Below are 13467 nucleotides of genomic sequence, written 5' to 3' on the forward strand. Positions count from 1 at the left end.
TTTTGCGTGTCTTGCAACTCTGTTTTGTGTTTGTGCTTGCTTGTTTGCTGTTTTTTGCCGCTTCCACGACTCAACTTCTTTCTCAAAAAAAACTTGGACTTCAGTCAAAATGACTTGAAAAACAGCTCTGAACAAGCCACAAAGGCCATCTGTTCTGACTTGTGGGTGACTCAAGTCAAGGGGGGGTGGAGACTCGGGACTCGTTTCGAGACTCAGCGCTGTGGCTCCGGCACCTCCCTGGCATTAACAGTGTACCAGTACACCAGTTTCCCCCCCCCCCCTAAGCTGGTAAAAAGAAGTTCTCACCAGATTCTTATGTTTGCTCTCCACAGCCAGCAGGATGGAGAACAAGGCCATGTATCTGCACACCTTTGGAGAACGGGAGAATGGATCCATCTTCGAAGAGTCGTTGGATGGAAAGAACCTCTCCAAACTGAACCTGTGTGATGATGGTAAGTGCCAGACTTGTTTCAAGCGTCTCAGGAGCATGACTTTGGCAGTTTCAATCCTGGTTGTGGGCCGCCCCCCGCCCCCCCATGTTATTTTATGTACAGAACGTTTCCATAGAAAGCTAGTTGACACTTTTGTTCTCTAGCTATGCTTTTTTGGGGGGGAAATTTATTTACTTTTCACATTTTTATACCACCCTTCCTCCAAAGAGCTCAGGGCGGTGTGCACAGCTGCTCCCCTCCTTTTGTCCTCACAACAACCCTGTGAGGTAGGTGACACTGAGAAAAAGTGACTGGCCCAAGGTCACCCGGGAAGCTTTGTGGCTGAGGGGGCATTTGAACCTGGATCTTCCAGGTCTAAGTCCACCTCCCAAACCACTACACCACGCTGGAAACGGTAACAGAAAGTTGAGATTCTCTTTGCATTGTAATTAGAGCTGTGACAAACCTTCATTTGAGACATTTTTTGAGGTGAAGTTTCAAGAAATGTGATTCCCAAATCCTCAAAGTGTCCCTTCTTTCCCTGCTGCTCCCTGCAGTTCATGGCTCTTGATGCCCCCTCCATCACCCGTCTGGCATCATGGGGTGAGGACTTTCTTCTTCCCCAACGATCCCAGTCAATCAGGGAGCAGCTGAGGAATGCAATGACATCATGTCATGTCCGCCAGTCAACGTTTGTTCTGTGATGTCACTGCAGGCGAAAATGGCAGTTTCAGTGTAGCAGATCAGGGAGCACATCTGAATACACACCTGTTGCATGTCCACAATTTGGAGAAGACCTCCATACTGTGTCTCAGTAACTGAACTGGGCCAAGTGTTTGGTATAGCGAGATGCTTTTATTTCACATGGTGGCCAAATCTGAACATTTCCTTTTTCATTGCTCCTTGAGTCTACCAATTAAAAGGATCTAGTAGGACATGGTCAGAAGGCTCCCTGAACACTTGACTTTGGTTCACTTTGAAATGGGTATTTGACAAGTGCGGTTTCCACAACATTTACACATGGAAATCCTGCTGTCCTTTCTCTCTTTCTAACCGTGGCTGGTTGATAAGGAACCAACCAACAAGGCCTGTTCTTAGTCTTGTACAGCTGTGATCTGCCTCGGAAAGGGAGTGGCTGCTGTTGGGAGGCCCAGGCCAATTCCTCACACTCCTCTAGGGCTTGATTAAAGTGTTAGTGTCAGAAAAAATATTGTAACTGTCCTCATTATGAAACCCCCTTTTTCCATCTGTTTGGCTGGTGACACCACACTGAGGGCCGCAAGTCAACGATAACAGCTTGCCGGTAATTAATGGCATATTGAGCTACACTAGGGAGAGGCAGGGAACGAAAGAATTCACAGCTGAACCACCCCTCAAAAGCTCCTCATTGAAAAGCCCAGTGCTCTCTCCAGGGATTGAACTTTGACTTGGCCAATAAAAGGGTGACCTCAGTGTTTTATTGTTTCAGAGTCTGGCTGGAACCTTTCATGGCTCACGGCCCAATCCTATTCAATTTTCCAGTGCCGGCACTGCTGTGCCAATGGGGTATGCACTGCTTCCCGTGTCACAGAGGCCTCCTCAAGGTAATGGGAATATTTGTTCCCTTACCTCAGGGCTGAATTGTGGCTACCCCAGTGCTGGAAAGTGGGATAAGATTGGGCCCTCAGTCATTTGAACCAGTTGCCTCCACAGGCATCTGAGGCCCATTTTTGCTCTTAACCTAGAAGTCCTTTATGGCCAGGAGGCTGGAGACAGATAAGATTTCTTCGAAGAGCTGGAAGTGTTTCAAGAGAAGCTTTGTTTCTCATGGGATGCTGCTCATATAGGACTTTCACCCCACTATTACCTTGTTTCTGAGAGGTTTTGATAGGAATACTTCTGAAATCATCCTGATCTGAATTTCTCCCCAGAATTTGGATTTCTACATTTCTGAAGTGGAATGGATGCACTGGAAATTTTCCATTGTTCACCATTTAAAAGTTGTGTTTCGTACAAAGCATGGCATATGGTATGGGTAGTTTCTTGCCGCTTCAGGTCTTTCAATTTCCCAGTTTCTCCCCTTCCTCCACATTACCGATGTGCATGTGCAAATTGACACATGGGAAAACACTGGAAAAAATGCAGACTTGATGCGTGTGTTGGTACGAGTGCATCAGATGCAAGATCCTTGTTGCGCAGAGTTTTGCAGCAGGACAGGTATATCCTGCACAGGTGTCAAACGTCTCAGAAAGGGATCTTGACGCAAGTATGTGCCCAATCACGTCCAGTCTGCGCTTCTTTTGCAGTGGGTCATTGATGTGCCTTCAAAACAGAGTGAGACAAAAGCTCCAGCTGAGCAGAAGGAAGAAACTAAAGACTGTGGCAAACGGCGTATCTTGTAATTCCAGACCTCATGTTAGAAATTCTCCTTGTTCAGCCAAAATTCCACTGTAGAGGAGTGTGGGGCAGAGTGAAACCTCACTGTGAGATACAGGAAGCTGGACTAGATGGGCCTATGGCCTGATCCAGTGGGGCTGTTCTTATGTTCTTAAAGTAGACTGACAAAATACTATGTATCATTTTCAATAGTTTTTATTTAAGTTGCTTTTTATTCCTTTGTATCTTTGCTTGTTTGCTATTTTTGTGAAATGTGGTATAAAAGCCAGGGTGGTGTATTGGTTTGGGAATGTGACTTACACCTGTAAGATGAGGTTCAGATCCCTGCTCATCCATGAAGCTTCCTGGGTCACTGGGGCCACTGTCTTTCAGCCTCATCTACTTCACAAGGTTGTTGTGAGGACAAAAGGAGGGAAGGAGACATATACAGTACACCACCCTGAACTCCTTGGAGGAAGGGTGGTATAAAAATGTTGAAAATAAATATAATAATGGAATGCATGAGTGAATGAATGAACAAGCTAGTGGAAGAGTAAAGGAATGGGGTGGGGGAAATCATCCCATCCCTAGTTCTGGAATTTTTCAAACCATACAAAAATTAGTGTTGGGTAAAACTTGCAGAGGAAGCCAGATGAGCAGTGAGCTCTCGTTCAAATCAACTCCATTTCCCTGATGGACAATCACATGTTTCCAGGTTTAAGGAGGCTTAATGTGGGAGATCTCTGACAGGAACTCCCTATCTTTTTTCAACAAGCAGTCAGTGGGAGGGGGCTGGAATAATTGGGGCCATGGTGTGGGGAAGGGGGCTTTACACTTTTGTCCCTGTGTTGCTGTTGAAATTTAAATCACTACCCCTCCTCCAACAAGTGCTCTTAGCTGCAGAGGGAAACACTTTAAACCACAGCTTTGTGTCTGTGTATGTTTTTCCTTACTCACCTAGTAATAACTGGGGGTAGGCAATTTGGAAAGGGGAGCTGTGGCATGAGATAAAAGGGACCAAAACCAGTGTCAGGGAAAGGGAAGTGAGCAGTCCCAGGAGAAGGCAGGTTGACCAAGAGGAGTACCACCTAGTGGTTAGTGTGCTTGCACCTCTTCCTGCTTCTTGCTTTCCCTTTACTAAGATGGCAGCTGAATGGGGGAAAAACCTTAGTTGTTTGTATGCTACCATTCCAGGCTACAGAGATCAGGCAGAGGAGGGTATCTGGGAAACCCTCCTGCCCAGGAGAGCACTGAATGCCAGGGGTTCTTATTAAAAATCAAACCCATAGTAGCATCTGCAGGGGGAAGAGACATGACAATCCATTGAATTACCCATGAATATGAACCAGGCAGACCAAGGATTAAAATATAAATAGTTTATTAAAAGTCCAAAAATCAAGCGAAAGAAGGGGGGAATAAAAATGCCAGTAGACTGATGGGGAATGCCTAAGCTTGGCTGGAAAGCACAGAAAAAACAAACAAACAAAAAGTTGATCAAATGTCTCCAGCAACCATTAACACTCAGCAGATGGAGCTGAAATGCTACTCAAAAAACTCAGCTCACAAAGGAAAAACAAATTCCCTGACTGCAATCTAGCTAGGCAGTACCTGGCCTTCACAACTTACATTTGTCCAAGGAATCCCCAATCCTTGCACTTGTGGATGAGCAAGTGGGTGCTCCAATGAATGGGGGCCCAATCCTATCCAACTTTCCAGCTCTGGTGTAGCCACAATGCAGTCCCATGGTAAGGAAACACATGTTCCCATACACTGAGAAGGCCCCAGTGACTGCCCCTCCATCACAGGAGGCAGTACACACCACCCCACTGGCACAATTTCAGCAGCACTGGAAAATTGGATTGGGTCCTGGGTCACTCAGTGACTGGCAACCAAGACTTTCTGTGGGCTGGAGTCTAGACAGGTTGGTTCTTAAGATGTGTGACCACTACAGCACCATGGGTCTTCCAGAGCCCTTGGAGGAGGAGGAAACAGTAATATCTTGTGAGATGTGGCACAAGTTGCAAGATCTCAGTGTGCCCAGTCTCGCAAGAATCAGTAGAGCCAAGACCATTTGGGGAGGGGGAAGAGGAGAATGGACAAGGAGGCAGCAGGAGGAGGAGAAGCAGAGAAGGAGATGGAGGAAACAGAGCCACAGATGGAAGGTGAGCAGAATGAACACAGGAAGTGAAGGAAGACCCCCAGGGGAAGGACACAAAGAAGGGTCAACAGAAGACAGGTTCCGGTAGCAGTGGATAAGATTAGGATGTAGCATACATATGTTTGGATTTATTAAACTATATTTTGCGAGGTAAAATTAAAATATAAAAGTCCTGAAGGTTCTTCTGGAAGTTAAATGTCTGTCAACAGTGGTTTTCCATCCCCCTCCCAAGGCAATTCTAATGTGAATGGATTAGCTTAGATGTAACACACACCATAATACAAGGCTATGATCTCATTTCATTTATTTATTGGATTTCTACCACCACCCATCCTTTCAGCTTTACATTTTCCAATTTAAAATCACATAACGAATCTTCCAACTAAAACACATAACACATTTTCCAAATCAAAGCAGGTTAAGCCAAACATTTGTTACAGTTTAGAATGACACTTTATTAAAGGCTCCTTAGTTGCTCAATCATCTGCCCCTTTCATCCATCCATCATTGAAATTTAAATATTTACAAAGGCTCAGAGTAAGTGAGCTGTGGAGGTTAATGAGAGAAGATGTCAGTTCTTTGGGATGCCAAAATATGTTAGAGAGAACAAACCGAGATCCCAACAAGGCTGCAGAAAGATCCACTTCTACTGGGTTAAAGCTATGGCTTCAGCTGACTATGGTTCTGACTGCTAGGAGGGAAGTTTCCTTGGGACCAGTCATGCACACGATCATGCCTTAACTCATTGCCCATGAAAAATACTTAACCAGGTTGGCCCCCAAAGGCCAAAAATAACTTACAGCACTTACAAAACACAATCAAGGTCAAAGTAGATATTAAATCAAGTAACTCAGAAAAAATGGCTCATGGCCACCACAGAAAGCAAGTAGCTGGATAACACAGACTTAAATCTGAGCCAGCAGGGCTCTTCTAAGGGTCCTATTTTCAACATGCAGCTGCTGGTGAACTCAAATGCCATCTGTGTACCTTTCCAATCCACAACATCTAGGACAGGGTTGTCAAACATACAGTGGGCCAAATAGCATTCATGGCACCTGCTGAGGGCTGGAAGTGTTGTCATTAAGCAGGAAGTGACGTCATTAAACAACCGATGGCTAGAAATAAGCACTTTGTTCTCACATAGAAACCCATTAGCTGCAAATGACAGAAAATGTGCAAATCTTGATTATATTTTCAAGATATGAGAGAGCCCAATTATTATGTGGGACACACTTTCAGCAGCACCACTTTGGCTGAGGCATCACTTCACAGCCCAGCATCTGAGAGGTGCTCTGAGAATTGATACTTCAGTTGAAGCAACGCTGCTGAAAGGGCAACTTGCATGAAATTGGGCTCTTCCAGCTCCTTGGCAGCATTTCCCTCTCTTACCCCAATTGGTCTTCCCCTATAGCGGTCCTTCTTTTGAGGCCTCCTTCCTTCTCTCCCTCCCAGAGCCTTGGCAGAAGTGGCACTGCTGAAAGGGTGGTGCTGGAGGAATCTAACAAACATGTGTGCTAGTTATGTTGCAAGGTGCAAAAACCAAGATGTTACAAGGGATCCTAGATGTTACAAGAGATCTCAGATGTTGCACTGTAATCCCAGGTACCAAAGCAAACTCAGTAGACAACAGTGATCAAATCCAGGCTTTTATTGTAAATTCATCAGCAAAAGATTGTAAATCCATCCACATCTCCAAAGGAGACTGTGTGCATCAGAAATGGGGAGAAGAGAAACCGCAAAGGAGACTGCTTGCACCAGAAGTGGGAAGAAGAGAAGCGTGTGATGCCCCCTTTAGCTGACTTTTATTACAATCTGGGGTTCCCTCCTTGAAACACATTCATGGAGATAATTCATTGGTCCGTTACCCATCACCAGTTGTTCTAGATTGCGCAATCTTAAGCATACATCATAGACAATTCATATACCCCCAGCAGTTAGCCAATGGCACTGCACGCACAAGTTACCTCACCTCATAACCATCTTATGACTTACTGTGGCCTTCGTGTGCAGCCCGTGAAATGCAACATACTTGCTGTTGACGTCACGGTGTGTGTGTTCATCTAAAAATTGCCGCGAAATGATTTTCTGTGGAAATCTGACCTCTGAACCTGGAAATGATTTTGGTGTGTTCTTTTTTAAACCTTAGAATGTAGTTAGACCATTACAACTTAAAATATTACTACTTGCTAGTCACTCTTGTATATGCACCAAAACTGCTTCTGGAACAAAGAACAAAAACAATAAAAAATCAAGCTGACTAGTGTTCTTTTATGATATAACTTATACTATAAATACTAGCCCCCTATGCATATAAGGCTTTCTGGCATTCGTGTGCAAGTAGTGCTCTGAAGAAGCCTTCAAACCGAACAGTTCAAACTATTTTTTTTCCTGTGGTCTGAAGACAAAGAGCTTCTTCATTCAAATGTATCAACATTGTTCTGCAGTGAATCTGAGCTCTCGCAATTGGCCTGACTTTTTAAACCGCAACTGTTTTTTTTACTCAAGTTGAACATTCAGAGAGAGAGATCAAAACCCATGCTGTTTACATTTCAGGTAAGCATCCCTGCTAAACTTCTACTGATAACACCTTGTATCAGTTAAAGAGCTTCTGCAAGCAGTATCAAGCCCACAAGCCTTATGTTTGACACCCTTAATCTAGGAGGAAGCACACATGAACTATTTGGAATTCATGAAGGTCCATGTTCCACACACACACATTTCTTGGCATCAGCCAGCCATGTGGAGCAGGGATACGGAAATGCAGAATGTAATAATGCTTGGCCTGGACAATGCAAAAGAGCTGGGCCCCTTGCTCAGCCACACACAAGTCCAGAAGACATCAGCTGTTATTAGGCTCCACATCAACTTGTATCATTCCCAAGGGCTCAATCCTTGGCCTGTGTGTGTCTTCAGCAGTAGGGATGTGTGATTCATGTTGATGTCGGCAAAAGTTTTCTCTGCTTGTGGAATAACAGACGCTGCAACCTCTGTGTCCAACTGCAACTTTAGCACTTTTACAGCTGCGCTTGGGGCCAACCAGAAGACTGATTGGTCATCTTTGCTCATCTTCTACATTCCCAGGCTCGCTTGATTCTCTCACAGTTGGGTTACCACTGCCTTCATCAAGTGCAAGGACTTTGGACTTCTTCAGATTATGCCATGAGGTGCCCTTGCCTGCACTCCTGGTAGTACCACATCCTCTTTGAATTTGCCCCTTTTGATGGCATCTTCTGCAATGTGCACTTGAAATCTGCAAGTGGAATCTGTTTCCACATCAATATCATGCGGTGACATGAAGAGACTGTTGTTCAGTTCAGCAGCCATTTTACGTATCTTTGTTACTTCTCTAAGGAAGCTGCAGTCCTAGACGTTCTTTCCTGAACGTAAGCCCCATGGAGTACAGTGGGAACTTACTTCTGAGTAGATATGCATAGGATTGTGCTGTAACTCTGATTTGGAGCTTACAAAGGGGGCTAATCTCTAGCTGCCACTTCCATTGCCACTCCAATTTCTACAGGACATTTGAAGGCAAGGATTTCCTGCATTAAAAGTCTCCTTCAGATACACTCACGGTGCGCTCCACATACAAACTCAGCTCTTACTGCATCTTAAGAAAGGCCCTCATCTCTTAAGGGCCTCCTTGAAGTCACAGTGTTCCAAAAGTCTTTGCAATTCTGCTGCAAATGAAGAACCACTGCTGCCTCTTGTCAAATCAGAGCATTTCAGCTACATGCGGATGATTTGGTGATAGGTGTTGCTGGACAATATGCACAACTTCTTGGAAAGACTTGCTCGCAGGCTTCTCTGGAACAGTCCAGTTGTGTACAAGACTGTATGTTTCTCCTTCCCAAATGCACAACAATGCCACCTCATGTTTCCCTGGGGGGAGCATTTTGACCTCAAGACCCTGATCCAGCATTTACATGTCAGGAGGCCTGTCTTCCACCACTGAAAGGCCTTATACAAGTACAATTCTGTACTGCTCTAGGTTTCCTGAGCCCCATCCTTGTTGCTAGTTGTGGGGTATTTGCTGGAAATCTTACAGGCAATCTATGGACGCACCTGCAAGGCTCGGTTCATAACTTGGCATTCTTCTAAGAAGCACACGCAGTATGGAAAACTGGCAGACACAACAGAATAGCAGATTCAGCATAACCAGCTTCGAGGTGAAGCCCAACCAAAGAGCCACTTAGGCACATGCCATATACATAAAGCTGCTTGGACAGAACCTGCACACGTAGAGCTTTTGCACAGGCAGGCTCTTCCAGACCTTTCGCCAAAGGCATGTCAGGGCATGATATGGTCAGCAGGCACAGCTTCCCCCCAATGTGCATTCCAGTATCAAGTGCTCCAGAATCTGTTTTCTAATTGCACACCTCAGTTTAGCAGCTGCCGGGCCCTCTTCATCTTTGCTGAGGCAAAGATTTATTTCCAGGGTTTGCCTTTGGCGAATTTAATTTGGTTTCTTACAGCGTGTGTGTGGTAACTGTGAGGTCATGTTTGAGTTTGAATCCCATCAGGTGCAGAATACAACCTGCTTCTTTCAGAAACACCTCACTCAGCTCAGCCAGGCCTGTTCTCCAGAACAAGCAAATTGAGGTCTTGGAGAGCTGCTTGTATTTAGGTCACTCTGGTTGCTAGGACGCAGCAGCGATGGGGGGCTAGGGGGCTAATCCTGCAAAGGGCGGGCAAGCCCATCTGCAGGTAAGAAGCCCTTACTGCTTTGGGTCTGCTTGGCTGTTTGGCTTGGTATGGCGGGGACGGCCCCACCACAGTCATAGACCCAGGTGGTGTTTTGACAAACAGGAAGCAGTAACTAAGTCAGGAGGGGAGGCCAAGTTCTGGGTTTGCCAAAGGAGGTGAGAATTTGCCTTTTGGGAGCATCTCCCAGCCCATGCCAAGAAGCCAGAAAAGCAGCTGCCACAGAGGTGAGGACAGTCTGTGAGGTGGGCAGAGAAGCCACTCACTCTGCCTTGCCAGGTGTGAAGCAATGGCCTTCCTGATCTTGGGCTGCTTGATAGTGGCACCCACTCACTCAGGCAAGGAACCAAAAGCCACTGGAGGAAGAAGTCGTAGCCCCAAAAGGGACAGGTTCACTGGAAACTTCTGGTTGAAGACTGTCCACATTCACCACATTCACAGTGGTTGGTGGGCCGCTGTGATTGGTGGGCCGCTGTGAGATACAGGAAGCTGGACTAGATGGGCCTATGGCCCGATCCAGTGGGGCTGTTCTTATGTTCTTATGAACCAAGGTTCCCACTTGTTCAGGGACCCTGTTTTGTAGGAAAATGACATTTGTAAGCAATAGAGAGTTGTTTGGAGGTTGGTTGTACATCCATCCAACAGTGATGTTTTTAATAGGGGCAAGGCAGGGTTTGTCTCCAGGTTCTTCTCCGTAATGCATTATGAAGTTGCTACAATGCAGAGAACAGACCCCAGATAACAAAGCCAAATAACATGCGTTAATATTGTCTCAATGGCTTCATCAGCTGTCCCAAACTTGTCCTTTATTTAGCTAGTTAGTTTCTTGCTCTTTCTAAAGTCGATGTGGCCTGGAACGCATGATAATGGCTCTTTGGCTCACGAGCTATGCTTTAAATTCCTCCTGTTGGCAAAAAGCTTGTGAGAAATCCCTCATGCCAGATTTTTATTTTTATTTTTAAAAAAGTATGTTTGCAGCCACTCTTCTTGGTTTTTCCCCTTGACCCTGGGGTCTTCATTAAGACCCACCCCTGTTCTAACCCTGGTGATTAGGAGTTACTGAAGACCACCGCCAGAGTCATGTCACCTGGTGTGGCAGGATGGAGTTCTGCCTCTCCAGGCAGTAGGAAACAAAAGAGGCCCTGTGTGGAAGACATTCTTGCACAGTCCCTGTTCAAAGTCAGGCTCCATCATTCTCTTTCCTCTGCAATATTATTATTGAACAATTTTTAGCACTTCCCTGCTTACAAAACTCAGTATACAAAGAGGCTTTCCAATTTTATCTTCACAACTACCCGGTAAGGTAGACCAGGCAGAGAGATACCGTTCATGTTCGTCTTACACATGAACTTTCTCAGTTTTCTTAGTCCTCAGGCAGTCTGAGACTTGAACCAAAGTAACATGTCAACCAGCACCACAAACCACGACAAAGTTCAACACATCATATAAAGCAGTGCTCTTCAACCTTTGTCATGCAAGCAACCCCCCCCCCCCATAAGTATGAGACTGGGGACCCACAGTTTTGAAAGGGTTAATAGTGAAGGCAGAAAAAGACAGGAAAACCCAAACACCCAGAGGGAAGACTACCAGGTCCAACTGGGAAACCTTATGGTAAGCCTTCCTGAATGTTCAGGATGAGCTCTATAAAAGCAGGAGCCCAGGTTGAGGTGGGGGCTTTTCCCTCAGAGGCTGTCCTCTCAGGAAGCTGCTTGGTCGTGCATGCTGTTGCTGACCATAGGAGTAAGCAAATTGCCATCCTCAAGTGTCTTTCCTGAAACAGCCTCTTCTGTGACCACTGGTTATAAAGGTAACCCTTTCAGTGTAGATAGAGTATTAGAGTTAGGAAGGTGAGGTCTGAAAGCTGAGGACCCTATGTCCTTCCTCTATAAAGCACAAACCATTAGAAGCAGGGGAGGGTGAGCCACAAAATGTCTGTCTGACAATTTCCAGAAACATAAAATATACACCAGTGCATATAACAAACAAATCCTCTCTCCTGCCACAGATCCTCAGAAATGCGGAGTTTTGTTTTAAAACTAGCCTTCTAAAAATAAAGCTCAACTTAGCTTGGTGGGTTCCTTAGGGAACAAGACCCCAAAGAAGGGACCACTACACCAGTGTTTCTCAACCAGGGGTATGGGTGCCACCAGTGGTAATTGAAGTGGTGTCTGGTGGTACTCTTGTAACCCCTGGACATCTGCCACCTGGCAGTGAGACAACACAACACAGCAAACAGCGGTAGGAGACTTGGCTCAGTGGGCAGAGATCTAAAGCATGTTTTTCTGCACTAGAAAAAGCCCTCCCATCCACCCTAAGACTCTTGCTGGTGTTTGTCATGTCATGTCTGGCCTCCCAACCTCCCACCAGAGGTAACTGGTGATTATGTCGTTGCCAGTTACTTCTGGTGGTACTTCGAATAGGTGGATCATGTGAAGTGGTATGGCAGGGGACAAACATTGATAAACACTGCACTGCATAAACTGCACAGTTCATGTCTACAGGCTGTTACACCCTGAAACATCCCTAGTTCATGTCTAAGGGGCTTGTGCAGGACAGGACATGTTCTATGGATGCTTGTGGTGCTGGAGGGGGGAAGAGAAACAGCAGATGCTTGTGGGACTACTGAGAAGCAAGTCCCACTGACAGCCCAATCCTGTGCATGTCTACTTAGAAGTAAGACCCATTGAGTTCAATCGGACTTCCTCTTGGATCAGTGTGTATAGGATTGCAGTCTGAGTTAAATGGATTTACTGACAAGGAAGTGTATGGAAGGTATTTTCAAATCTGCATCTTACAGATGAGCTCAGTAATATACAGGAAGAGCAGCTGAAATGTGCTTCACTGCCTAATCCTATCCCTCAACATCCTACAGCACATGTCTGCACCAACAGAGTTTGTTGCTGCATGCAATGGTGGAGAGAACCAGATGGCCCTTGAGAGGGGCCTCCTAGTAGGCCGCATGGTTGCCAATGGGTCTCCTTAGACCTACACCAGCTAGTTGCTGTATTTAACCCCAGAGAGGAAAGGAAGGGGGTGGATCCAGACTGAGAAACTAGTGTAGAATCTGGTGTGTATGACTGCTACTGAGATCCACTTCTCCCTTGAACCATCCCACCCACCCCCCAGTTTGGTCCACTCGCTGCCCCAATCCTTCCCCAAACTGTCCCTGAATCACCCATCCATCAATTTACCTGCACCAGCACAGCATCCAGCAGTTCTGGCACACACATGGAGCCTCAGACCATTTCCACCTATGGCTCAGTAACGCACAATGGTGGTGAGATTTCTGATGTGACAGCCCAATCCTATCCACAGTTTCCTGGAAGTAAGCCCCATTGACTGCAGTGGAACTTACTTCTGAGTAGACATGCATAGGATTGGGCTCTAAGTCTTCCATTGGATTAGGGCATTAGGTTGTGATCTTATCTGAGAGTAAGGCCCAAATCCTAACCAACTTTCCCGCACTGACATAGCTGTGCCAATGGGACATGTGCTGCATCCTGCAGATGGGTGGCACTCAGAGGCCTCCTCAAAATAAGGGAATGTTTGTTTCCTTACCTCAGAGCTGCATAGCCCTTATGTCAGTGCTGGAAAGTGGGTTAGGATTGCACCCTCAGTCCCATTCACTATGATGGGATTTACTTCTGAGTAAACATGCATAGGGTCTAGGTTTGTTTCAGCATATTTTTGAGGGCAGTTTCGCTGGGTAGTGGAACCTTCTGATCTTATACATAATAGTAGGCAACCTTCAGTCTCGAAAGACTATGGTATCGCGCTCTGAATGGTGGTTCCGGAACAGCGTCTAGTGTGGCTGAAAAGGCC

At 45.8% G+C, this 13467-nt stretch overlaps 1 protein-coding gene across 1 annotated transcript in view; it reads left to right on the forward strand.

The window, feature by feature from the left end:
* The first annotated feature begins 340 nt into the window (after nt 1-340).
* The window catches only part of SCARA5 (scavenger receptor class A member 5), an 81540-nt gene continuing 68413 nt past the window's right edge, over nt 341-13467 (forward strand). The window contains exon 1 of the mRNA XM_066611988.1: nt 341-452. Coding sequence (XP_066468085.1) covers nt 341-452 — 112 coding nt within the window. The remainder of the gene's footprint in view (nt 453-13467) is intronic.

Source organism: Tiliqua scincoides, chromosome 1, assembly GCF_035046505.1.
Source record: "Tiliqua scincoides isolate rTilSci1 chromosome 1, rTilSci1.hap2, whole genome shotgun sequence".
Taxonomy (NCBI): domain Eukaryota; kingdom Metazoa; phylum Chordata; class Lepidosauria; order Squamata; family Scincidae; genus Tiliqua; species Tiliqua scincoides.